The 24,982-nt window shown below is 42.3% G+C and overlaps 2 protein-coding genes across 7 annotated transcripts in view; both read left to right on the forward strand.

Annotated features, from left to right (window-relative positions):
- Positions 1 to 7,068, forward strand: part of ssr2 (signal sequence receptor, beta) — a 61,478-nt gene extending 54,410 nt beyond the window's left edge. For 2 of the 4 annotated variants that reach the window (XM_085791118.1, XM_085791117.1), the window contains exons 2-6: positions 1,674 to 1,834; positions 2,707 to 2,805; positions 4,158 to 4,266; positions 4,366 to 4,443; positions 6,604 to 7,068. In XM_085791118.1, coding sequence (XP_085647244.1) covers positions 1,674 to 1,834; positions 2,707 to 2,805; positions 4,158 to 4,266; positions 4,366 to 4,443; positions 6,604 to 6,714 — 558 coding nt within the window. In that variant the 3' untranslated portion in view covers positions 6,715 to 7,068. Of the gene's footprint in view, positions 1 to 330; positions 403 to 588; positions 609 to 1,673; positions 1,835 to 2,706; positions 2,806 to 4,157; positions 4,267 to 4,365; positions 4,444 to 6,603 lie in introns of those variants that run through there. The other 2 variants (XM_085791116.1, XM_085791119.1) reach the window with 2 other exon arrangements.
- Positions 7,069 to 9,023: 1,955 nt separating this feature from the next.
- On the forward strand, positions 9,024 to 24,751 carry LOC146978421 (death-associated protein kinase 2). 3 transcript variants are annotated; one of them, XM_085791107.1, is made up of 12 exons: positions 9,024 to 9,185; positions 12,418 to 12,552; positions 14,649 to 14,870; positions 17,863 to 18,001; positions 18,090 to 18,219; positions 19,128 to 19,176; positions 19,406 to 19,432; positions 20,379 to 20,531; positions 20,773 to 20,818; positions 21,036 to 21,125; positions 21,843 to 21,929; positions 23,196 to 24,751. In XM_085791107.1, the coding sequence occupies exons 2-12, from the start codon at positions 12,491 to 12,493 to the stop codon at positions 23,274 to 23,276; spliced, it is 1,086 nt and encodes a 361-aa protein (XP_085647233.1). In that variant the 5' UTR covers positions 9,024 to 9,185; positions 12,418 to 12,490; the 3' UTR covers positions 23,277 to 24,751. The 3 variants fall into 3 exon arrangements, with proteins under 3 accessions (XP_085647233.1, XP_085647235.1, XP_085647234.1); XM_085791109.1 differs by having other exon boundaries at positions 12,424 to 12,552; XM_085791108.1 differs by lacking the exon at positions 9,024 to 9,185 and adding an exon at positions 12,247 to 12,305.
- Positions 24,752 to 24,982: the final 231 nt, after the last annotated feature.

The raw sequence follows: 24,982 nt of genomic DNA on the forward strand, positions 1-24,982 counted from the left end.
TATTGAAGGGGAATGAACTCGAAATATACAAAAAATAATTGTAGGCCTACTACATGACAAACAAAAATGCCCTGAGACTCTTTTCTTCATTGGATTTCTTTACCCTTCGAGAATAAGACTCTCACATTGTTGTTCTCTTTCCTCTTTTCTTTCTGGTTCAACATTTTCAATCTTTGTATCACAAATGTGCCTTAAATGTTTGTAATTTGATGATACTCAAATAAATAAATAAATAAATAAGTATAGACGTGCTGCAGTAGCGCCTCCCGGCCACCAGCGGCGCTGCTGCGGCCGGAGCCTCCTACGTGGCCTGTGACGGACACGTCATGCAACAGCGGCTTGAAGCTGCAGCGCAGGCGCCTCGGAGCTCTTTCATCCCGGAGGTTGAAGCTGCGCTGAACGGTAAGAGACCAAGTGTCTGTTTCTTTTACCTAAACACACACACACACTGGATTTATTTGATTATTATTAAATTCAGCAGCTCACACACACACGCACACACACTCACCGTGGGTTCAGACTCTGGTTTCGCACCGTGAGTCCGTTTAAAGCGAGCTGTGACCGGCTGTGACCCGGTCTGTGGCTGTGACACGGCTCCTCTGGTCCACGTAAGCGTCGCTGTCGGTCGGCGTCCAGCTCCTTAGAGAGGCAGAAATGTCAAAAAAAATATCACTCATTTCATGCTTTTAACTGAGACAGGAGAAGCGCTTCCAGTGTTTTTGTGTGTTTATATGAAATAGAGACTGTTTTTTTCTTAGCAGCTGTTAGCTTTGTGTCTGTGTGTCTCTTAGCCCCGTCAGCCCCAGACTCACTATTATGACGTGTTCCTGTTTGGTCTCCTCGTAGTAGTGGTGTAGTCAAGAGATTGTCTATTCTAGCTACTCTACTTCTGTTGTATTTACTCATTCCTGTGTATACTCTAGTGTTGTTGTCAATAAAGACCAAAAAAAAAGTGCAGTAGTGAAGAAAGACCACCTAGACCAAAGACTTTGAGGGGGTCGAGAGCAAACCAGACCACTACTGTATTCAGTGCCACCACCACTACTCATAATAATAATAATAATCATGTGGCTTGATATTTACATTAAGCCTCAGCTAAAAAAGAAAAGATGATTTGATTATGAAATCTAAAACATATTTAATTAAAACAAATTTTGGATTGAACAGAATAGCACAGCAGCTCAAACCCTGCTACTGTAAAGTCTTTCCCACTTTTGACGCTGGTGCAACCACGTTTCTGATGGTTACACAAGCATATATACAATATTAATTATCTTATTATTAGTAGTAGTAGTTATTGAACCACATAAACCAAAGTGAGCGAGTGACAGAGAGACATTTGATGTTAAAAATAAAGATGTCACTGCAGCTGTGGTCTTCACTGGTCTGCAGAAAAAATCCCGATCTCAAGACCAAGACTTTAAAAATTAATTTAATCGTCAAATGTACATGGACACCTGAACATTACCAGTCTCATAAACACGTCCTGTCTCCAGTTACACCCCCCTCTGTCTCCTGAGACTCTGTGCAGGACTTTGGAGCCTTGATCTGCAGGGACAGAGGTGTCCACACACACTTTGGACCTTTTACAGATGATTATTGTGTGTCTTTTTTTTTTTTTTTATCTGATTGTCCTCTTGACATTAATTAATTGCGGCCTGTTTTACCTCCAGATGACGAAGATGCTGCCTTTGTTCGTGGTCCTGGTTCTGTTCGGTCTGGGTTCAGGAGAGGAGGGCGCCCGGCTGCTGGCCTCCAAGTCGCTGCTGAACCGCTACGCTGTGGAGGGCCGTGACCTCACCCTGCAGTACAACATCTACAACGTGGGCTCCAGGTCAGTGCAGAGTGCCTTCCTATAGCTAAAGCTGAGAATAAGCTGAGTTGTAAGATTAATGCTACTTAGGATAGTTCAACATTTTGGCAAATTGGCCCATTGCCATAATCCCTATAGTCTTAGCAGTAGGTCCGTTACCTTTAATTATCAGTGCAAGCTATTTTGAGAACGGTGGAGCAGAGCCACGAGCTGCTCAGAGCTACGCTACAGAGGGATTTACTGGTTTCCTTCATCAAACTCATCAAATACACAATCCAACAACTCCAAAACGCTCTCATGGACAAGTTGTGACCTGCACATTCGCCACGCTATGAGATAATAACAGAGCGTTACAAGACGAAGTTGTTTTCTAGGTAAATTCATGCAAAACCGCTGATGCGCGTTCCTGTTGGGGGCAGTTTTTCATTCAGCAGTCTCTGCATTTACCTCTAAAGCAACTCTGTCTTGTAACGTTCCGTTATTATCTCATAGCGTGGTGAATGTGCAGGTCACAACTTGTCCACAAGAGCGTTTTGGAGTTGTTGAATCGTGTATTTGATGAGTTTGATGAGTTTGATGAGAGAAACCAAGAAATCCCATTAGCCTCCGTAGCGTAGCTCTGAGCAGCTTGCGGCTCTGCTCCGCCGTTCTAAAAATAGCTTGCACCGACAATTAAAGGTAACGAACCTACTCCTAAAACTATAGGGATTATGGCAATGGGCCAATTTGCCAAGATGTTGAACTATCCCTTTAAGTCTGATTTGACACGATGGATCAATAAATAAATGCTAAATTGTACTAATCAAAGCTGGTTTGCATGTGGTGGTAGCTCTGTTGACCATAAGATGCAGTGATGTCCAACTGAGTGTCCTCTCCTCCGTCTGTCTCGGCAGTGCTGCCCTGGAAGTGGAGCTGTCGGACGATTCCTTCCCTCCCGAAGATTTTGGAATAGTTTCAGGAATGTTGAACGTCAAATGGGACAGGATCGCACCGTATCCTTGAGCCTAAATGTCCTCTGACCCTTCGGTCATTATTGCTGCTGCGGGACAAAGCAACGAGTAGTAGATCTGAAGGGAGACAAAGACAGACAGCTAGATAAGTACGTCTCTGTGTGTCTCAGGTTAATGATTTCATCCACTGTCGATCATTACGTCGCCTCCGTTAGCAGACACTTGAAATGATGACTGGTCAGTAGAAGCGATGGTGAGACAGAAAGTGCAGCTCTGTGGGATCTTTGAGAGACATGAGGCGCTTTTCCACCAAAAAAGTTCCAGGAATTTATAGTTCCTAGAAGTTTCTTCTCAGCAACTAAAATGTTCCTGTGGCCCATTGTCGTCTGCGTTTCCACCAAGAGATTATGCAAATCATTACTAAAGTCAATGTAGCCCATAGTTTTAAAATTACGAATACAAGAACAAAGATTGCGTCTCAAACACATATTGTTTTGTTGATGCATGGTAAAAAACAAGGATTTAGAACAGAAGTGTCAAACTCATTTTAGTTCAGGGGCCACAAACAGCACAATTTGATCTCAAGAGTAACCAGGACCAGTAAAATAAAAGCACGATAACCTATAAATAAAAAGAACTTTGAATTTTTCCCTTTTATTTTTAAGATGTTTACAGTTAATAAACTATCCTTTTACAAAACATATTATGAGCAACCTGAAATCTCTAGATAAAAAATATGCAATTTCAACAATACTTTGCCCCTTCTGTCTTTTATGTAATTTTCACACTTGGCACATTGAACTAGCGGGCCGGAGTGAACCCTCTGCTGCACGTTTGACACCCCTGATTTAGAAGCAGTGTTGGCCCAAATGACTCTGGCATTTAAATTACTAAGTTAATTGCTTAATTTATTTATCTATATGGTGGAAAACAATAGAACAAATCCACGTTAAAAAAAAAAGAGAACCAGTGGGCTTGTAGCTGGAGTTGAATACACCAAGTACTCATCCAATCAGAGATGTTCAGTTTGCAGACCACACCCCAAAAGTTCCTGAACCTTTCAGAAAGTACGACCCCTCGATCACAGCCGTTTTGGGGGAACTATTCTACCCCAATTTAGTCCCTTGTTCCTCTGGTTGAAACGCGCATGGTTCCTTGAAAGGTTCCTGGAAGTGGAAACGCGGCTATGGAGAGTTGGATATGTGAAATTATTGGGGAAAAGGTTCAAGTTAAAAACGCCCCAAGCTTCACTATGAACACGGCAGTGCAGGACGTCTTGCAGAGAAAGCAAGCCGAGTAGGTCAGAGTGTAAGGGCGTTCTTTGTGAATTGATTTCAGGGTTTTTTCATGCTTCATGTTCTTGAGGTTGTCAGCTTTAACTCAGGAACGCTCAGCGCCAGCAACGTCTCCCACACCGTGGTGCTGCGCCCCCTGAAGGCCGGGTACTTTAACTTCACCTCTGCCTCCGTCAGCTACCTGGCCCAGGAGGGAGGACAAGTCGTGGTAAGAGCTGTTGGATTAATATTCCCATAGATCACGTCACAGCAGCTCCGTGTGTAGTCGGGTGAACGAAGCTGAACTGTTTGTCCGTCTGTCCCGCAGGTCGGCTACACCAGCGCTCCAGGCCAGGGAGGCATCCTGGCTCAGAGGGAGTTCGACCGCCGCTTCTCTCCACATTATGTAAGTGTTCAGTCAGTCAGCTGACGATCAGAGCAGGAAAACCTCTATGTCTACCTAAACCAAGTCTACTTTTGACCAATCTGTTCTTTTTAATGTATTAAAAGGGATCATTTGATGTGTAGTTCATGTATATAGAGACAATTTAGAAATACCCAGATGTAGATTTGAAATCTTGAAGCTGTGTTCCTACCCGCCCAGGAAAGTCGCAGAGTGCAGTTGTAGCCAGCACGACCCCGCTCCAGCTGCAGCAATGGCACGATTTCATCCTTGTAACTGTTTTTCTACCACTTGGATGAGTTTAGAAACATTATTTTAAGGCAGAGTGTTGCTTTAACCTTTATTTTACAACTGAGAGTGAGGGTTCAGTGAGCACTGTTAGTCCACTGTTGATAGGTTTCCCATCTACTAGGGCTGGGTCTCTTTTTGATGGCAACACTGATGCCTTCATCTTGCTATCATTCTTAATCATTTCTTTTTTCAATGTAAATCTTTGAAGCTTATTTTAGCAGAAAGGGGAAAAAAGAACACAGGGAATGGTACAAATCTTAGTTTGACCTTTTGTCCTGGTCTCAGCAGCAGTATCAGATGTTGAGACAAGCACGCTGTATGTTGATTGGCTCACTGATGACATTTACTTTGTCTCCTTTGGTACCAGTTGACAAGACTTCTAGAGCCAACACAACACAAGACTTAATCTTCAGTACAATCAAACCAGTGTGGTCAATCCATGAAAACACACAGATGTGCATCTGTAGAAAACCCAGCCAGAAAAGATTAAATCAGTGTCATTTTAGCTAAGCAGCAGAAATAAATACTGAGAGACTGTCCATCCTTGTCAAGTCGGCAGCATACGGCTTATCTGACTGAAAACATATGAACCACCGAGTCACATTTGGGTGGCAGCTCAGGCAACAGAAAACAGAAGTCAGGCAGCTGTTGGATGAAGCTTAGCTCACTCTGTCACTATCTGACAGCTGTGGTCCGTTTAACTCTTTATCTTCACTAATAATGAACCACTTTATAATGTTGTGAAATACAATCAGCAGAAGTAAAAAGCTGCTGTTGGGTTATAAACCAACATGACGCCAAACTTCAGCTTCTAGTTTGTAAGAGGAAATACTTCAGTAGAATAGCGCTGAGCTAAAATACAAGTTATTGACAATTTGTAAGAGTGTTAGAATAAACACAGCGAGGCTGTAAAGGTGAACCGCTGAGTGTCCATGTTTGTACCTGTTAGCAACCAGCCTTTAATAACAGACATAAAAGCTTAAACAAATTTTTACTGATACTGACACTGTATGTAATAAATAATGACCATATTTCAGTCATCTAACCAGAGGGCCAGGGAACAGGAAGTGGAAAAGATGCTCATTGATTTCCAAGAGACTCAATAAATATATAAACATACCTATCTATATCTATATCTATATCTATATCTATATACGGAGGATATTTCAGGATAGTTCAGTCTTGTAAAAACAAGTACAGTAGATGAAGTATAAAAGTATAGATACAAAACAAAACACAACAAAGCAATACAATGCACTTTGACTAAAAAGGTGTAGGCTGAAGCATCAGTTTATTTTGCCTAATCTTCTTAAATTAATATTTTCCGTCCACTCACTGAACAAAAAACTTGCATATTCTACATTCAGCAGTTTATGAGCACACTGGTATTTATAATTCAGTTTTAGATTTATTCATAATATTATTTTTAAATAGGTTTTTGAGTCCCATAGTTTCATTTCTAATTCTAGATTATTCCGCAGATTGACTCCTTTAATTGATATACATCTTTGTTTCACATTTGTTCGGGCCTTTGCTTTTGTATACACACAAGTCCCTCTTAGTTCATATCTACTGGTTCGAGTCTGGACACCATCTGGAAGCATATTAATATTAACTTTATATAATTTGAGCAGTTTTATAGTCCACACAAGATCATTGAATTTTAATGTCTGTAGGTTGATGAAATGAATGAATGAATCTAAGGAGTTGTTTGATGGTTGCAGTGTTTGCTTTGCCCTGCCCTGAGTTTATGATAAAGTAGGATTTGTATTCAAACCATAATTGGTAGTTGTTTGTTTTGGTTGTTTTTGTTCTTTTTGACTGACCCTTGAACCCTCCTCCCTCCTCCCTCCCTCTCTTCCTGTTCTCCAGCTGGACTGGGCTGCCTTTGGCGTGATGACTCTGCCCTCCATCGGCATCCCTCTGCTCCTCTGGTACTCCAGCAAAAGGAAGTACGACTCGCCGAAGGCCAAGAAGAACTAAGACGACACCACTGGGATCAGGGCTGGGGCGGGCGGGGGTGCACTGTAATGTGGGCACAGGAATATCTCTGAATAACTTAATAACCCATATTGGGGGGGTGAAAGTTTAAAGTAAAGTACAGTGACCAAGAAATGTGCTGAACAGCAGCAGCGTGAGTAGGAGAACTGAGGATGAGGAAGTAGAACCGGCTGCTGGACTTTCCTTCATATGGTTTCATGTGACAGAGCAGTGACACTGGCAGTTGCTGTTCTTTTTGCAGTTTTGTAATTGTGTGTGTATGAACTAAATTCAGGTTTGTAGCCAGTTGTTAAACTGCAAAATAAGTCAATAAAAACAGGCTGGGATTTTCTAAAACTGTGTCCTGAATTCTGATGTTTTGCACCACTTCCATAGAGCAACACACATTTTAAGATCATCCGATGTAAACAGAGGTCTGTGATGTAAAGTAGTATTAAAGGTTATCAAGTTAATTAATAAAGTACATAATAAGGTAACTTGTATTGATGAACCAGCTTGCTCAGTTATTGCTTGACAAACTTAATGTAGCTGTGTTAATGCATTTCCAACAACCTGAAACAAAATCCCAAAACACAGTTCAACCAAGTGTCTTTACTTTTGATACACTTTTGTCACAACTGTATTCAGGATTGGATTATTAATATTATTTCAAATTCGTATCTTATAGCAAATACATTTTTTTTTTACTGATTTACTTGGTTAAATATTATGAAAATTGGCATAGACCTGCTCTGTTCTCCTCAATAACCCTGTATGCTCAACGCACAAATCAGTTATCCTCACATTCTTTTGTTTTGTTTTGTGGTTTGGACTTCAATTTGATCTGATTAACAAAGTTTTTCTTGGCTGGAAAAGTGTCCACAATCCTTCAAAGTGGCCATGAGGTTCTGGCTGATGTGTCCTCCACACATTCAGCACCACCGAACCCACAAAGAAGTCGGTATTTGTCTGACAGTGCTGCTCGGCTCAACCTTCATCCACCTGCAGTGACTCCCTCTTGAACCATTTTTCATCACCATTTTATGTTCCTTTAACGTATCCAACTCTTCTCTGGATATTTGCGTTTGCTTTAATCTATTTCTGCTGCATTCAAGTCTTTGCAGCTTTCTAGAACTGATCCATTCCCCTTTCTGCACTCTTATGTGTTTCGTTTCCTGAAGTACACCTCTCAATTTTAGGAACCAGGCAATGACGCTTGTTAACTTTGTGCAAGATGAGTAGTGAGCCATCATCTGGCTCATTGTAACACTGAGGCTCTTGTACTGTGTGAAAACTCTATTGACCTCTGGGTCATCTGTGTTCAACTACATGCCAGGAACTGAAGTCTTTGGCCTCTGGTTTTCCCTGTGCAGAGTCGAGTTTAGATCCTTTTAGGTCTCATCTTAACAGATTTTCAGTCATTGAAAAATCTTGAAATTGTATAGTTATAACAACCAACCTTATATATAAGGTCTAGTTTAAGAACATCAGGTTTGGGTCCATCAATACACTTTTTGGTGTCATTGAGGTCTCTGCCTTACATAAACAATAAGGAGGAGGTGGTCAACACTCAAATGCCTAGGTGAGTACCTGCAGAGTAAACTGGACTGGTCCCAGGACACAGATGTCACCTGCTGGACAGGACAGAGACCATTTTTCCTCAGGTCTGCAGTGACATCTTTTAACAGCCTGCAGTGGACAGTGGACTGTTTTTATTATAGTGTATTAGGGACGCCACATGTTGGACCTGGACAAAAGTAAAGTAAGTAAAGTTTATTTATGCAGCAGTTATCACAGACAAAGTCACAAGGTGCTGTAGGCATACAGGTTATAATAAACATCAGAATAAAGAAGAAAAAACAATCAGACAACAAAATCCATAAACAATTACAAGGCAATTACACAGATGAATAAAATGCCTGTCTAAACTGGTGCGTCATCGTCTAAAGCTGCTTTTTAAATGAGGATACCGGAGACGCAGCTGTCAAAAGGAAACTGCGCAATCTGGTTAAAAAGTCTGTCTGTCTTTGGTAGGAGTCTGTCCACGCATTTTATACTTCCCTCTTTTATTTTGAAGGCTGACAAATTAACCGGAAGACGCATATCACTCAGCAGTTTGGTGCGTCCTTGTTGCCAAGAGAGAGAGAAAAAAACCGAAGTTTAAAGATAAGGCAGATTCTTTAATGTCTTAGCCGCCAGGAGGGGCAGTGAACCTCCCACCACCAGGTCGCTCAACTCGTCTTTACGGTAAATCGGACATGACATCAAACTGTCAACCTGGGTGTTTTCCGCATTCCCCAATAAGCGGCTGTGAGCGTCAGGGCCGAGCAGAGCGCGCAGCAGAGTAGCGCGCACATCCTGGGACATTTCACTTCACCGGAGCAGCAGCGGGGACACATTCATGGGACAGACGGCGGCTGGTGGGGACATCCAGACCGGGAGGCGAGCAGCAGCAGCAGCAGCAGCAGCGGTGGGTGAGTGCGTCTTATTGTTTGTTTCACCGAGGCTGCTCAGACACTTGAGTCGGTGGTCAGTGTGAGGAGGGGAGAGGAGAGGAAAGGAGAGGAAAGGAGACGACATGCCTCGGTTGATTTTATTTTCTGTCTTCTTCACGCTGATGATGAGACCGTGGGAAGAAGCAGCGCTCTCACTTTTGACCCGTGTCCCTACTGCTGGGACACTGAGGCATCTGAGTGTTGGGTCAGATCTGCACGTGCCAGGCACTGGAGCAGATCATTAAACACGTTCACTCACTGAGATCATTGTAATGAAGTCCTGGTCACGATGAAGGTAGTGGTGGTGGTGATGGGGTTTTTTTTTCTGTTTTTTTTTTCTCGTCATTGCACATTACAATGGTTGTAAATTCTGCCCCTGGGTTGGTCCGGGTCTATAGACTAGTACTAGTCCAGGTGTCTCTCTGCTAGTCCAGTCATCTGTTGATCCAGGTTTATATGTGTTAGTCCAGATCTATATCTACTAGTCCACATATTTGCTGGTCCAGGTCTATAGTCCAGGTCTATATCTCTTAGTCCGGGCCAAATCTACTAGTCCAGGTCTGTATCTCTTAGTCCAGGTCTATATCTCTTTGTCCAGATCTATATCTGCTAGTCCAGGTCTATATGTTATTCCAGATCTATGTTATCCAGATCTATATCTCTTAGTCCAGATCTATATCTGCTAGTCCAGGTCTATATCTGCTAGTCCAGGTCTATATCTGCTAGTCCAGGTCTATATCTACTAGTCCAGATCTATATCTGCTAGTCCAGGTCTATATCTACTAGTCCCGGTCTGTCTCCACTGATCCAGGCCTTTCTCATTTTATTGTGATGTGTTTATTGCACGTTTCATATCTCGATGATTCATTTGATTTATTAGTGGACAGGATCAGTTTGCATGTGGAAAGCAGAGGAGGGGGGCGGGGGGTTGGGTGGCCTCCAAGACTTCAGGCCCAGGGGCTTCTGCATTCTTACTGCGGGTCTGAACAAATTAGTCGTTTCTCCTCCTGTGTGTGTGTGTGTGTGTGTGTGCGATACTGCGGCGTTATATTAGTCCAATGAAAACAGTGGTGAAAGAAACACAGTGCTCACATACAGTACCAACTGCAGCCCACGTTTCCTGCCACCTGAACGATTCACTGGAGTTTTTTTTCTATCTTCATGGAGAACTGCTCAGCTGCAGGTCGTCCTCTGTTCAGTTCTTCAAATGGCCACTTGACCACAAAACACTTCACACATTTCTCAAAATAAACCTCTTCAACAATAACATTGCAACAGCGCTCGCCCAGAAGACAGACAGTGTTGTACCTTCTGACATAATCAACACAAACAAGAGGAGGAATTATGATAAAGGACCAACTCTGACCAACTTAAGATTTCAAATATTTTTACACTGAATCAATATTTTATCCCTTTAATTGGCTGTACTATACTATTATGTAACAAGAATGAATCAGAAATGCAGAAACCTCTTTTGAATTTGAGCTCTGTTCACAATTTAATTCAAATTGAACAAAGTAAATGATGGATGGAGACTGACAATGAGATAATAAATGATAATAAATCTATCTATCTATCTATCTATCTATCTATCTATCTATCTATCTATCTTCGTCACTCTGCATTAACAGAGAAGTTGGGTTGCACACCTCTGATGTCATGCTGAGTGGTGTTATAAAAGCGGGGGCGGGGGTCACGCTATATAAATACATAGTACACCTCATGATTCACAGAGACGGACAGAGTGCTACTGATGTCAGAGTGGGCGGGGTCGACGCAGAGGCCAGATGTTAGTCAGTATTCACTTATTGTAATGTGGCCGCGCAGCAGAACATGAAATTAGGAAGTGCTACACCCACATGTGGTCTGAGCCTGTGTGGAAACCGATGACATCACCCACCTTCCTCTCTTATCCTCTCATTGTAACGTTTTTTCTGGTTTTGTTTTGTTTTGTTTTTGTCTTCGTCCACAAAGACAAGAAAATGAACAGATGATTCAAACAGGTGCCTCACCTGACAGGAATCAGGCCAGCATCCAGGAAGATAACTCATTATCTATTATCTATACAGTTGTTGAAGCTGCCAGATCTACACTTCACGGTACAAGATCACCCCCCCCCCACCCATCACCACCACCGAACCAGTTTATGTCTGTGGGAAACACTTCCTCTTGGGTTGTCAGGGCCACCGTAGGTTTGTCTGAGCCAGGTGTTTGTTCAGCTTACAAATATTTTAAGATTCAAGGAAGCAGTGTGACCCATCCATCCATCCATTGCTGTGTGGTTAGAGACAATCTCAGCTGACACATATAGAGGCAAACAACACACACACACACACTCTCACGCTCACACCTCTAGGTAATTCAGAGCCACCAGTTAACCTTATATGTGCTGGAGACCCTGAGGAGAAGCCACACAGGCAGAGGCGTTGCAACAGGGCAGGCAACCCAGGCAATTACCTAGAGCCCTGATCTGGAAGGGGGCCTCCAGAGAGGCTGACATTGGTTCATATCAATGACAACATGACGTTGCTAATAGTTGTATACACAGAACATTATTTAAAAAAAAAAAAAATTGAATCATTAATGGTTTTGGATTTTTGGATTATTTAACAGTTCATTCTTGTGGCCTTATTTGGGATGGTAGGCCTCCATGGTGCCACTTGCCCGCGGCCTCCAGAATGTCTAGAAACGCCCCTGCACACAGGCACAGGGGGAAACATGCAAACTCCACAACCTTCTTGCTGAGAGGCATTGGCAACAGGGCTAACCACTTTACTAACCAGTCAATATCTGGGAAACAATTTGGGACGAAAAGTGTCGATTATGGGCGACTGCCTCGATGCAGGAAAAACAAAACCTTTTACGTCCTTCAGCTTGTGTAAAGTCAAAATATTTTTAGAGAGAAGGCCAGATAGCATATCTGTTTGACTCATGAACAAAAATGTTTCTGGGTGAAGTCCAGAGCAAACAAACTAATAGCCTACACACACACACACACACACACACACACACACACTTAGTCCAAGTGCATCTGGTAGGAATACATCAGAGGACAGAGTGGGAGAGTGAGGAGAATGACGGTCTCAGTGGTCAACAGAGGTGAGAGATCAGTGGTTTTCACTCAGCAGCTGCGTTAGGACATTGAACACACATGGGCAGCTGTGTGCTCTGTGGTAAAATGTCGTCTCTCTCTGCTATCTGCTACACACAGGTCCAGCTTCGTGTGCAGAATCTGGGGGGAACATGAACCACAGGACGTTGGCGGTGAAGTAGGACAAACCAACATGGCCGTCTTCAAGCCTGAGAATGTGGAAGACTTATATGAGATCGACGAAGTCCTGGGAAGGTACGGTGCAGTTGTCACAGAGCCTTGTTTGTCTGTAGCTCGTTGTATTTAAAGGACAATTCCGGGCAATTTCAACCTCGGGCTATAGTTTCTTAACACCAATATTTTCTTTTTAATTACTCCTGTTCTGCAGTAGTTCTGTCTGTCCCTGCATCGCCACAGCAGCAGTTAATGGGAGCAGACCCACAAAACCACATTTTTTTCCCACAACGTCAGGTGGTTTGTTTACTTAAAGAAAGCCGACATGTTTGTAAACGGATCTGTAATACAAAGTCCCTCGAAGTCTCACGCGAGAGTCAAGTTGACGCGCTCAGTATGTTTACAGGCAGAATAAACAATATCCAGACTTACTCTTACTGCTACGAAAACGTTGTGCCTCCGAGTTGATATTCCTTTAACAACTCAAAAACAAACGGGAGCTTCAGACGACCTGTAAACATTCTTAGATGGTCAACTCAACTCTTACGCGAGACTTTGCGAGATCGCACAAGACTTTGCAAGACTTTCTATTACAGCTTTATTTACAAATATGTCGGCTTTCTTGAGGTTAACAAACCCCTTGGTGTATCTTTGAATAGCCATCTGACGTTGTCTGTGGAAAAAAAATGTGGTTTTGTGGGATATGAAAAGCATAAACAGCGTAAGATCCATCCGCTCCCATTATACGCTGCTGTGGCGATGCGGGGACAGACAGAACTACTGCAGAACAGGAGCAATTAAAAAGAAAATCTTCGGATTCATTCTTTTAGACCTAAAATGTTAGGAAAATAGATCCTCAGGTTGAATTTGGCCGGAATTCGCCTTTAAGAGAAAACAATGATCGTGAAGGTGAAGTTGTGATGTGCAGCTGTAACTGGAGGATGTTTGTTACCCTGTGAAAGGATGCACAACGCACCCCCTGTATCACCACAGAGCTGTCTTTTATTCTGAAACCAGAACTCTGTATTTTATTCTGAAAACCAGCACTGTGTATTTTATTCATCCACAGTATTTAATCAGGTGTGAGCGAACACATGCACATGGTTGTGCTTTGTTTAGCTCAGTGACACACTGGAGTCTGATATTCCCATACATGGATACAGACTCTGTGTTTGTTTCTCTGCTGTGTGAGATTCTGCAACAACAACCAGAGCAGCTGTCACTGCACGGCCGACTCTGTTTTCCTCCACTGTGATATATCTCTGTTATCAATATCAGGTGTCAGACAGGTGATCGATAGACTCTCCCACAGCAAAGCAACAGAGGGGGTTGAATAACAGAGAGGAGAACACCTGACAACCAGTTAGTCACTGGTCTCACATGTCCCCAGTCCACATCATCACACATTCAGTTTGTTTAACCAGTAAATTTGTGCACAATCTTTATTTATTATCCTGATTGACAGAGAATACAACCATGAGTCTTTATTTACAGATTCAACATGTATTGTTGTTTTTTCCAACAACCAGCTATGCAAAGTCGTTTGTCCCTCGAGCAGTCAGACTGCATAATTCCTTGAGTGGGATGGGAGGGGGCAGGAGGAGTAGACAAGTGAATAGAGAACACTTTTGTCTTTCGGGGGGCCGCTCTAGGTTTATGGTTTTATAACAACACCTTACTCTGTTTTTATGTCTAAATGGTTCCACTATTAGTTATTTTCAAGCTATTTATGCCTTTGTGTTTATTGTTATGTTGTGACTGATCTATCTATCTATCTATCTATCTATCTATCTATCTATCTATCTATCTATCTATCTATCTATCTATCTATCTATCTATCTATCTATCTATCTATCTATCTATCTATCTATCTATCTATCTTGGGGGGAAGAAGGAGCTCCATAACATTCATGTTATCTGCAGCTACATTTTTATAAGGTTTGGATCATTATGTCATGTAGAGCTAGAAATGGTCACAGTTGTCATATTGAGAGTTAAATTGGATTAATTGACTCCTGGTAGCCTCTGAGTGAATCATACTGTACACTTGATTAGTGAAGATGAAATCACAGGAAACATCCTCTCATTCAGTCTACACTCATTCAGTCAGAGTAGTTGCGGAGTCTTCTTGGTGCTCACTGTGTACTCATGTCTCTTCCCAACTCATCCTCATCCAGCGGGCACTTTGGCCAGGTCCGGCGGGTCACCGAGCGGGCCACCGGGACTTGTTGGGCGGCCAAGTTCCTGAAGATCCGGAAAGGTGCGTGCAGCCGCCTGGGCCTGGAGCGGAGCAGCGTGGAGCGGGAGGTGGAGATCCTCCAGGCTGTGCAGCACCCAAACATCGTGACTCTCAAAGATGTTTTTGAGAGCCGAGCTGAAGTGGTGCTCGTTCTGGAGCTGTGAGTACACCTGTGTTTGTGTGTTTAAAGGGATAGTTCAACATTTTGGCAAATTGGCCCACTGCCATAATCCCTATAGTCTTAGCAGTAGGTTCGTTACCTTTACTTGTCGGTGCAAGCTATTTTTAGAACGGCGGAGCAGAGCCGCGAGCTGCTCAGAGCTACGCTACGGAGGCTCATGGGATTTCTTGGTTTCCCTCTTCAAACTCATCAAATACACAATCCAACAACTCCAAAACGCTCTGGTGGACAAGTTGTGACCTGCACATTCACCACATTATGAGATAATAACAGAACATTTGGAGACAGAGTTGTATTCGAGGTAAAGTCATGCAAAATCACTGATGCGCATTTGTGCTCGGGGCTGTTTTTCGGCAAGCAGTCTCCGCAGTTACCTCAAAAACAACTCTGACTCGTAACGTTCTGTTATTATCTCATAACGTGGTGAATGTGCAGGTCACAACTTGTCCACGAGAGTGTTTTGGAGTTGTTGGATTACAATTAAAGGTAACGAAGCTACTCCTAAAACTGTAGGGATTATGACAATGGGCCAATTTGTTCAACTATCCCTTTTTAAGGCGTATTACATCATTTGGGGAAAACATGATTATGAAGCCACAACACAATTTGGCATCAACAGTATTAATTTAAATAATCCAGCCCAAAATAATCTGGGCTGCTCTATGTAACTGATTATTAGGCCACCAGAAATATATGAGCTTTCTGTAAAGAAAACTAATCTGTCTCCCTGGAAATGTCCTCCACCTGAAGAGGAGAAGAGAAAACAGAGTTTGAAGGTTTCTGATCACAAACATTAAAAGCAACTTCATCGTATTCTTTATTCTGCTCCTCATGTGTGGCTTTCCTCTTTTCTTCACTGACCTGTCAACACGTTTTCATGTCCCATTTCCTCTCCCTCTAGTTTCTCCACATCTCATCCCCTCCACTGTCTTCCTCTCTTCTTTAATCAACATCCTCCTCTGTCCTCTTCTCACCTGTCCTGGTTTTTCATCATGTTGTAATCCCTTCTAACTCTCTTTCTCACCTCTCTTGTCATCTTTCCTGCCTCCTCTCCTGCTCCATAGGTTTTGTCCTCTTCCCTCTCTCTCTTTCCCTTTTGATTATATTGAGTGTCTTACTCATATTGAGTGTCCTACAAAGAAACTCAGGGTTAAACTTGTTTCTCCTTTAATGCAAGAAAAAGACTGATTCAGGCAACTTTTGTATCAATACTTGACTATGGTGATATCTTATACATGCATGCAAATCTCTCCTCTCTGAAAATGCTGGATTCGGTGTATCATGCAGCATTACAGTAAGATTTGTAATAGATTCAGGTTTTCGTATTCATCACTGTAGTCTTTATGAGAGTGTTGGCTGGCCTTCTTTGTACAATCATAGATGGGAACACTGGTATTGTTTTCTTTATAAGGCCATCCTGTGTGACTTGCCTCCTTATTTGTGTTCTCTCTTGTTTCCTAAAGTCAACACCAGAAGGCAGAAGCTGTAGTCTCAGGCACGATAGATTGATAATGTATACTATTCCTCGTACATGGACTGTCTTTGGGGAAAGTGCCTTCAAAGCATTCGCACCCTCGTCCTGGTATAAATTACAGAGTCATCTTCAATTGGATTATCTCCCAAGTATGGAAGATTTTAAAGCTAGGATCAAGGACTATTTGACTACTGAATGCACATGTCCTCTCACCGAACGCAGCTGGTGATTATAATGTATTGATGTGATTTGCTGTTACTGTCTTAGCTGTTTTTATGTTTGTTTTGTTGATGTTGTCCAAATGTGTACTTGATGTGGATGTACTGTGCTGCTTTCTTGGCCAGGACCCCCTTGCAAAAGAGATTCTGAATCTCAATGGGATTATTCCTGGTTAAATAAAGGTTAAATAAAAATTAAAAAAAAAAAATTCACCCAGTGCTAAAATGAAACCATCCCTTGTAATTTACATAAAGCCAAAGTCATCTGCTGTCCATCCAGTCACAGAGACAGAGAGGAAGAGTTACCATATTGTAAACTTTGCATGCTGTGCAAATGTTCCCAGACTGACTCAGTGTGTACCTGTGTGCCAGGTGTGAGCTTCAGACATTTAGACTTGTTACAGCAGGAATACACACAGGTGTCACTCCCCCAGTGTCAACGCTGGCTCTCTTCCATCGAGCTGCGTCATTAAACTGTGGGACCGACACTCAACTCAATCCTGCTGAACAATGGCAGGTAGGCCCCGAAACTGGCCCGAGGGGCGGGTGTGTGTGCACACAGCTTAAGCATATTAACATACCCTTCCAGTGAGAAGCCGGGACATATGGTGATTTATATGGAAATGAGGAACAGTCAGTGGAGCACACATAATGTTGAGAACCTCCTAAACGGGTCTTCATCGTCAGACGTGTAGAAACGAGTATCTTTGTCCTGCAGCAGTGAGAGTTGACAAAGGTAGATGATGACGAAGCCTCTGTCTTTACAAACCGCACTGTCACTACAGCCTGTTATCATCACCAGGACAACACCGCAGTGCAGGAAGTAGGACTGTACCTGCTGTGGTGAGAGGCAGTTCCTGCTGCTTTTTAGTGCTGCTTTCACTGACTGTGTTGAAATGTCTGAATAGTAACAACTGAAATATATTACACATTATCACCTAACTGAATGAATGAGTACATTTCAAAGGCTGATTTCTCAGTTAGCCTTTGTAACTGAAAGGCTGTAGGTAGAAGTTAAAGCTTATATAAACACCGACCCCTTTTTACCTTACTATATTATACTCATCCCAACAAATACAAAAAGGGCAAAGCACAAGAAATTTAAATTAATCGTATCAGTAAACTTAAATTTCCTGTCACAACAAAATAAAGAATAGCGCACAAATCCGAAAATAACAGTACAGAATCAGTCAACTTAATTTTCTCTCCTGTACCAAGAAATGATGTTGTCACAGCTGATTATTGTGAAGTTAAATGTCACCTCTGTTGGATCTTATAGAGTCAGCGGCGGGGAGCTGTTTGACTTCATAGCCGAGAAGGAAAACCTGTTGGAGAGCGAGGCCATCGAGTTCATGAAGCAGATTCTGGAGGGTCTGGGATTTATGCACAGCAAGAACATCGCCCACTTTGACCTCAAGGTAAACGGTGACCTGACCTGAATGGTCCACTTCGATATGTAGCAGCATGCTCCTGCCTCGGGTTAACGGCCTCGTTCTCTCCGTTCAGCCAGAAAACATCATGCTGTCGGACAAAGTGTCACCACACCCTGATGTTAAGCTCATTGACTTCGGCCTCGCCCACCGCTTCCACCAGGGGGAGGAGTACAGGAGCACCAGCGGCACCCCGCAGTACATCGGTAAGGTTGGCGTGATTGTTCCTTTAAAGGGACAGTTCAACATTTTGGCAAATTGGCCCATTGCCATAATCCCTATAGTTTTAGCAGTAGGTTTGTTACCTTTATTTGTCGGTGCATGCTATTTTTTGAATGGCAGAGCGGATGCTCATGGGATTTCTTGGTTTCCTCATTAAACTCATCAAATACACAATCCAACAACTCCAAAATGGTAAATTCATGCAAAGCCGCTGAAGCCCGTTCTCATCGGGGGCAGTTTTTCGGCACGCAGTCTCTGCATTTGCCTCTAAAACAACTCTGTCTGGTAACGTTCTGTTATTATCTCATAGTGTGGTGAATGTGCAGGTCAAACTTGTCCACCAGAGCGTTTTGGAGTTGTTGGATTGTGTATTCGATGAATTTGATGAGGGAAACCAAGAAATCCCATTAGCCTCCGTAACGTAGCTCTAAGCAGCTCGGCCGTTCTAAAAATAGCTTGCACCGACAATTAAAGGTAACAAACCTACTCCTAAAGCTATAGGGATTATGGCAATGTGCCAATTTGCCAAAATGTTGAACTGTCCCTTTAAGCTGTTGCACTTCTTCTGTGGTCTTCACAGTGCTTCGTCCCCACCACTACCGATACAGGATGTTAAAGTACTACTATTACAGTAGCTGTAATTCATGATAAAGGGGAAGTGTGGAGCAAATTTCAGATGCAGCGCTTTTATTTTGAAGTCCTGTTTCCAGGACTCGTTTCAGTGAAGTAGGAGACGTCTGGATGTTTGAGTATGAGATAAACAGCAGATGAAATGATGAAAGCCTTAAAGGACAACAATGATTTCATAAATTATGTCCCATATTCCTTTAAATAACCCCCCAACCCAACTCCCACCCCCCTCTATCTCTCTCTCTATCTCTCCCTCTTTCAGCCCCTGAGGTGATCAACAATGAGGTTCTGAGCACAGCAGCAGATATGTGGTGAGCGCCGTGTCTGACACACAGTGTTGTGCATATTTTCTACATGTACAGAAACTACACTCACACACACACTCACACACACACACACACACACACACACACACTACCATTGCTCTGTATAGGGGGTAAATTCTTCTGTCGTTGGCGTGTCTGGGCCTGATCTGCCTCCCCCTGTCAGGACACTGAGCCTCACAACGTGACTCACTGTCGCCTTTTCTTTCTCCTCCAGGAGCATCGGAGTTATAACCTACATACTGTAAGTTCAACTATGTGTGTGTGTCTGTGTGTGTGTCTCTCTCTCTCTCTCTCTGTGTAGCAGTTAACACTATGGTTGCCTCCTTTTATGTAATAAAGATTTTTTTGGAGAATTCATGCCAAAGCTACAGTGGCCCAGAGACAACAACAAAAGAAAACACATGCAAAGACACAAATGCATGACACATTCAGAAAACAAATTCATCAGTTAGAAAACAGATTCACTGAAGCAACTCACAACACCTGCAAATGCACAAACATGCTACAAAAACTCACAACACTGTTTCCAGAGAAACAGAAAAAGTGAGGGACCTGGCTAAAAACAGTACATATTTGCAATAATGTCTGAATCATCCAAGGTTGACTTTATAATGAATCAAACAAACAAACTCTCCTTATTTTCAAACACCTCTATTTGGTAGACATCTTCAGAGGTTGAGAATCATTGAAACAAGTGCATCCTATAGTCCGTCCCTTTTTTTTTTTTGCTTTTTGTCAAAAAAAATGCAGGACAAATGGTGTTTTGTATTGATTCAATACAAAATGCAGTATTTTATTTTCACATACGTAACCGTTTTTATGGACTTTTTATGTAAATTTGTTGTATTGTTTTGGGGACTACAGATGTAATTTAGCACATGTGCTAATTCCGGTGTACTGTGGGTACTCTAGCACTCACTGTCCATTAATATGCATTGTCCCGACTAAATAAACAAATAAAGTAAAGTAAAGCAATCCTGTAACGAGTAGCTGCCTCGTCTCTAGCTCTGTAGCTCTGTAGCTCTGTAGCTCTGGTCGTCAGATTGACACTGAACCTCTCGGTCACAGATCAGAGATCAGTTTGCAGCGTTTTCTGAGATGTGGTATGATGATGTGTGAGCAGCTTCCTGTGTGTGGATGGATTCAGATGTGGACTCTCTCTCTTTCTCTCTCTCTCTCCCCCTCAGACTGAGTGGTCTGTCCCCGTTCCAAGGTGAAACAGATGAGGAGACCCTGAGGAACATCATCGCCCTGACCTACGAGTTTGACGCTCACTATTTCAACATGACCAGCTCCATGGCCAAAGACTTCATCCAGAAACTCCTGCTGAAAGACCCCAGGTACTGTACAGGGTGTGTGTGTGTGTGTGTGTGTGTGTGTGTGTGTGTGTGTGTGTGTGTGTGTGTGTGTGTGTCCTGGCTGGTCCAGTGTCATGACGTAGATGCCGACGTAGTAACGACTAATAACGATCTCACATCTTATTATATAACGAGCTGCAACAACTGGTGACGTCAGCTCAGATGTGTGTCACTCTTCTCGTCAACGTGTTGTCATCAGTTGTGTGTCGTTGTTGTGTTACAGTGAGAGAATGACAGCTGAGGAGTGTCTGCTTCACCCATGGATCAAGGTCACTACACTACACTACACAACACAACACGCTACACACAAACACCATACACACTCCGCTGTGTTCAGGCTTCAGCCGTTTACTGCTTTGTGTTGTTTACAGTGTTATGTTGTATACATTGTTGTGTCTTTTACAGTATTGTGTTGTTTATACAGCGTCATATTGTTCACTGTGTGTTGCTGATAGTAAAAAAAACTGTTGTTTCCGTCTTTTTCAGCCAATCACGCGCAAGCAGGCGGCCAAAAGGAATCGATCCTCAATCAACATGAAGAGCTTTAAGAAGTTCAACGCCAGAAGGAAATGGAAGGTGAGTGTGGACAGATGTGCTCCCAAAGTACAGATGTGGTGCAGATGTTGAGCAGCAACATGCAGGTTTCCTCTTGTCTGTAGAGCTCAGCACCAGAACTCACAGGTTGTCTTGTGTTGCTGTCAGACTCGAGTCACATGCACTAGTTATATATGTGTATGAGAACGCTGTTTATTTACTGCTTTTAGGTCATTCTTTACACTGTCAGGTGGGATATATTACTATTTTTCTTTTGATTTTATCATATTTTATTATTGAAATATTCTACCTACCCTTATCTTTGCTCTTTTACACTTTCATTTCTTTTTCATGTTTCTATCTCAGGAGCTTGTAACATAAGACTTTCCCTCCGGGGATCAATAAAGTAATTCTGTTATTCTGATCACCTGACCTGTCGACCGTGTGCAGGCAGAAAGTCACGTTGATGTTACTAACTAAAGAGATAAATATATAAACAGAAACATGTTCAGATTGTGCTCATCCACCTCAGACTCTAAGATCGCTATGTTTTCTAATTTTGTTGAAGAACTACAGAGACAACTTTCACAATGCGTCACGTTTTTTATGTAGATCCTTTTTTTCATGAAATTAAGTTCTATGGAAGTTACCGTAGTCACAGAGAAACTGAAATCAATACTGAGTCCAACCCAAGTGTGAACTTTGGTTGGTTGTAATCATAACTGAAAACCACTCTCTGACTGTTCACTCCCCACACAGATGTCCTACAACATGGTGTTGATGTGTAACCGTCTGGTCCATCTGAGGCTGCTGTGTAAGGGCAGCTCAGATCCAGACCTGATCCAGGTGAGACCACTTCTTCACTCATCGCCCTGTGACTCTGTTTTTACATCCATGTCAGTTAATGTCAGTGTTTAAGAGATACCTAATACTGAAAGTCTGACTTGTCCATCTTATAAACCTACACTATGACAGTGATAATAAATCTCACAAATACAGTGTTGTGAGGGTGTACAGGGTTGTTTCTCCTCTCTCTGGGTACTCCAACACAATAGTCTGCTGAGGTTTGACCACCTCTACTGTATCATTAGGTGACCAATCATCAACCAATCATCCAGCGTACAATCAAAAATAATGTTGTTAGAGCCAACATATGCTGAATGGTTCTCTAAACCAAACAGATCTGCAGATAGCTTCTTCAAAAAAAAAACAATTAACAGAACAATAACAAGTGAAGACTGAACAAAGAGGCAGAGTTTGTCATATTTAATGCAACAGAACAATGAACAACATCCTGTGACGCTGAGGTTCTTCCTTTTCTTTTACCTTTATTTATTCAGGGAGGGCCAATTGAGAGCGAGCTCTCTTTTCCATTGACGTCCTTATTACAATAATTGAAATAAAACAATTCAATAATACAATGTACATGCAAGGCATAAACATAAAGCAGTAACACAAAAAACAACAATTTCAGAAAGTACATGTAGACTCATGAATGAAGTGCATGAAGTCCATGGTAATATGCTTGAAGCGATTAAAGGGAATCAAGGCCTCCAGCTGGAGCTGTGACGAAGGATTATTCCATTTGATTGGTGCAAAATACTCAAAGGCAGAATTTCCTACCTCAGTCCTTACATCTGGGAAGAGCCAAGGGATTATGAGCACGAGTGGAGTAATTGAATAACCTGAAAGTAAGCAAGTTTGTTAAATAAACAGGTAGTTTGTAAAGAAAGGCTTTTTAAATAAACAGTAAACAGAGTTGTTCTCTTCTCAGAGCCAAGTAAGTCCAGCCTGGGTCATGAACCTGTCACCAGTAATAAATCCAACTGCAGCGTAATAAACTGTGTCAAGTGGTTTTAGTCTAGAGGGAGAAGCATGCATATAAAAGACATCTCCATAGCACAATACTGATAAAATGTAGCTTGCACTATCTGCGTCATAGCTGCTACGATGCTGAGGTTAGTCCAGGTCAGGTTTCAATGATATGTAAATGAAGGTGACAGCTGATGGAAAAAAACAACAATGAACGAGTCCATCGAGAAAAACAACCTCTGTTGAAAGATTTATGTTTAGATCTGTCTGATTCAAACCTGTGATGATGTCGTTCCCCAGAGACAATGTGAAAGCGACGTGGAGGACACCGAAAGCAAACCGGCCTCTCTGCTGCGCCGCAGACTCAGCAGCAGCTCATAGAGCCGACCGGAGGAGGATCCAGATCCAGATGCAGATGCAGATACAGTTGGGGTCCAGATGTTTTCTCCGCAAGTGCACACCTAAGATGGATGAGTGTCTGAGAAGTGCCTGGGACGTCTGATGATGAGCTTTTCTTCACGAAGACGAGCTCCCTGGATCATTTTGTGATTTGATAACACATGAAGAGCACAGCTTTGTAGAACTGTATGTACAGAAAATGTGAAGCTGAATTTACGTCCAAGTCTTCCATTGTATTTTATACTGATGCTACTGTTGTCACCATCAAGACCGATGCAAAGATTTGAGTGCACATTCTTGTTTTTAAATGTCGTCCTGGTTTTGGTGGCTGATAACTTGTAAACACGCAGAACAATGAAGTTGTTCATCTTATAACAACGTAATAGTTATTTAATACTTACGTTTTTCATTTTGTTTTCTATCATCATGAAGTGAATACAGCTGAGATCTGGGACCAGTGACTTCAACAGACTCTCAGTCCTCCTGGGGCATCATTATATTGGTACACAACAGTTTGTTTCTCTCACATGGTCCCAGATGTGATGAGTTACTGTGATGAAGAGGCAGCTCCTTTAAAAACAGTGACACACCATTTAAAAAAACAAAAAAAACTGGACGGTTCGGTTTCAGCTTTTTAGAAAACAGCTTTGCTTTTCCTCCACCTGTTAAAGGTTGATGTTCAGTTTCATTGTGGTCTCATAGTAGTCGTTACCTGCTTGCTCAGTTGCCATGGAGATTTAGACACACTCCTCCGACTCCTCATGCATGACGACTGAGGAGTTTCCTCGTACTGTTTCCAAGCAACCTCGCATCCACGTATGTACAGGGTCGAGTATCAGCACAGAGCGGGGAGGTAATCTGGGGGGTTATGGGGTGTTGTGGGTGTTTTATGGGCTCTATGACACTGACAATTAGCAAGTGTCTTGTATTGTTGTAATATTTTATACTGCAAAGTATATGAGTTGATACTGTATATTACACCTTTTATACTGTCACATATTGTATATCTTTAAATGGCACAGTCAACCTCACTACCTAACAGTTGAACTAATATATTTGTCGAGTATTTTTGAAAAACTGCCAAAGCACGCCTCGCTGTTTCTGTTCTCAGTCTGGTGAAACGTGTCTGTGATGTGTTTGATTTCCCTTTTCATCTCGTTGATTTGAGTCGTGTGACTGAGGTCGGTCGATCCGATCGGTGTCTCTCCTGAGCTGCTCGGGGGTTCAGCGTCGGTCCGTCGTTACAGGTCTGTTACAGACCAGACTGGTTGAAAGTGACGGTGAGAATAAAGGGACATTTTTGGATGATATCAAAATGATTTGGACTTTTTTCTTTTTTGGCCTACAGCTACACAGTGACCTCTGACCTTCAGGCTTCTGCATGTGTTGAAAGACTGAATCATGAGCACAAGAAATCAATAGGAAAAGCTCAAACTAAAAAAATTTGAGCTGCGTCATGCAGAAAAAAAACATTACTCAAATCTACTTTATATCTTTTGACAATGATCTCTGTCTGTAGTCATATAAAGTACTAAACACAGTAAGGTCTTTACCTTATCCTGCAGAGTGCCTTGTGATAATGCATATTATGGTTTGGCACCATACAAATAATAGTGAATTAAATAATGTGGTCTGAGAGGTAGCACTGGTTTGAAGCGGTGGGAGGTCTAGTTAATAAATCAAAAGAC

The sequence above is a fragment of the Trachurus japonicus genome, chromosome 11, assembly GCF_045865225.1.
Source record: "Trachurus japonicus isolate A0001 chromosome 11, Traja_1.0".
Classification (NCBI taxonomy): domain Eukaryota; kingdom Metazoa; phylum Chordata; class Actinopteri; order Carangiformes; family Carangidae; genus Trachurus; species Trachurus japonicus.

Coding starts and splice junctions, on each gene's coding strand:
- LOC146978421 (XM_085791107.1), top strand. CDS start 12,491: ATGGCCGTCTTCAAGCCTGAGAATGTGGAAGACTTATATGAGATCGAC. Junction 18,220..19,127: donor CGGCACCCCGCAGTACATCG/GTAAGGTTGGCG, acceptor TCCCTCTTTCAG/CCCCTGAGGTGATCAACAAT. Junction 20,819..21,035: donor TGCTTCACCCATGGATCAAG/GTCACTACACTA, acceptor CGTCTTTTTCAG/CCAATCACGCGCAAGCAGGC.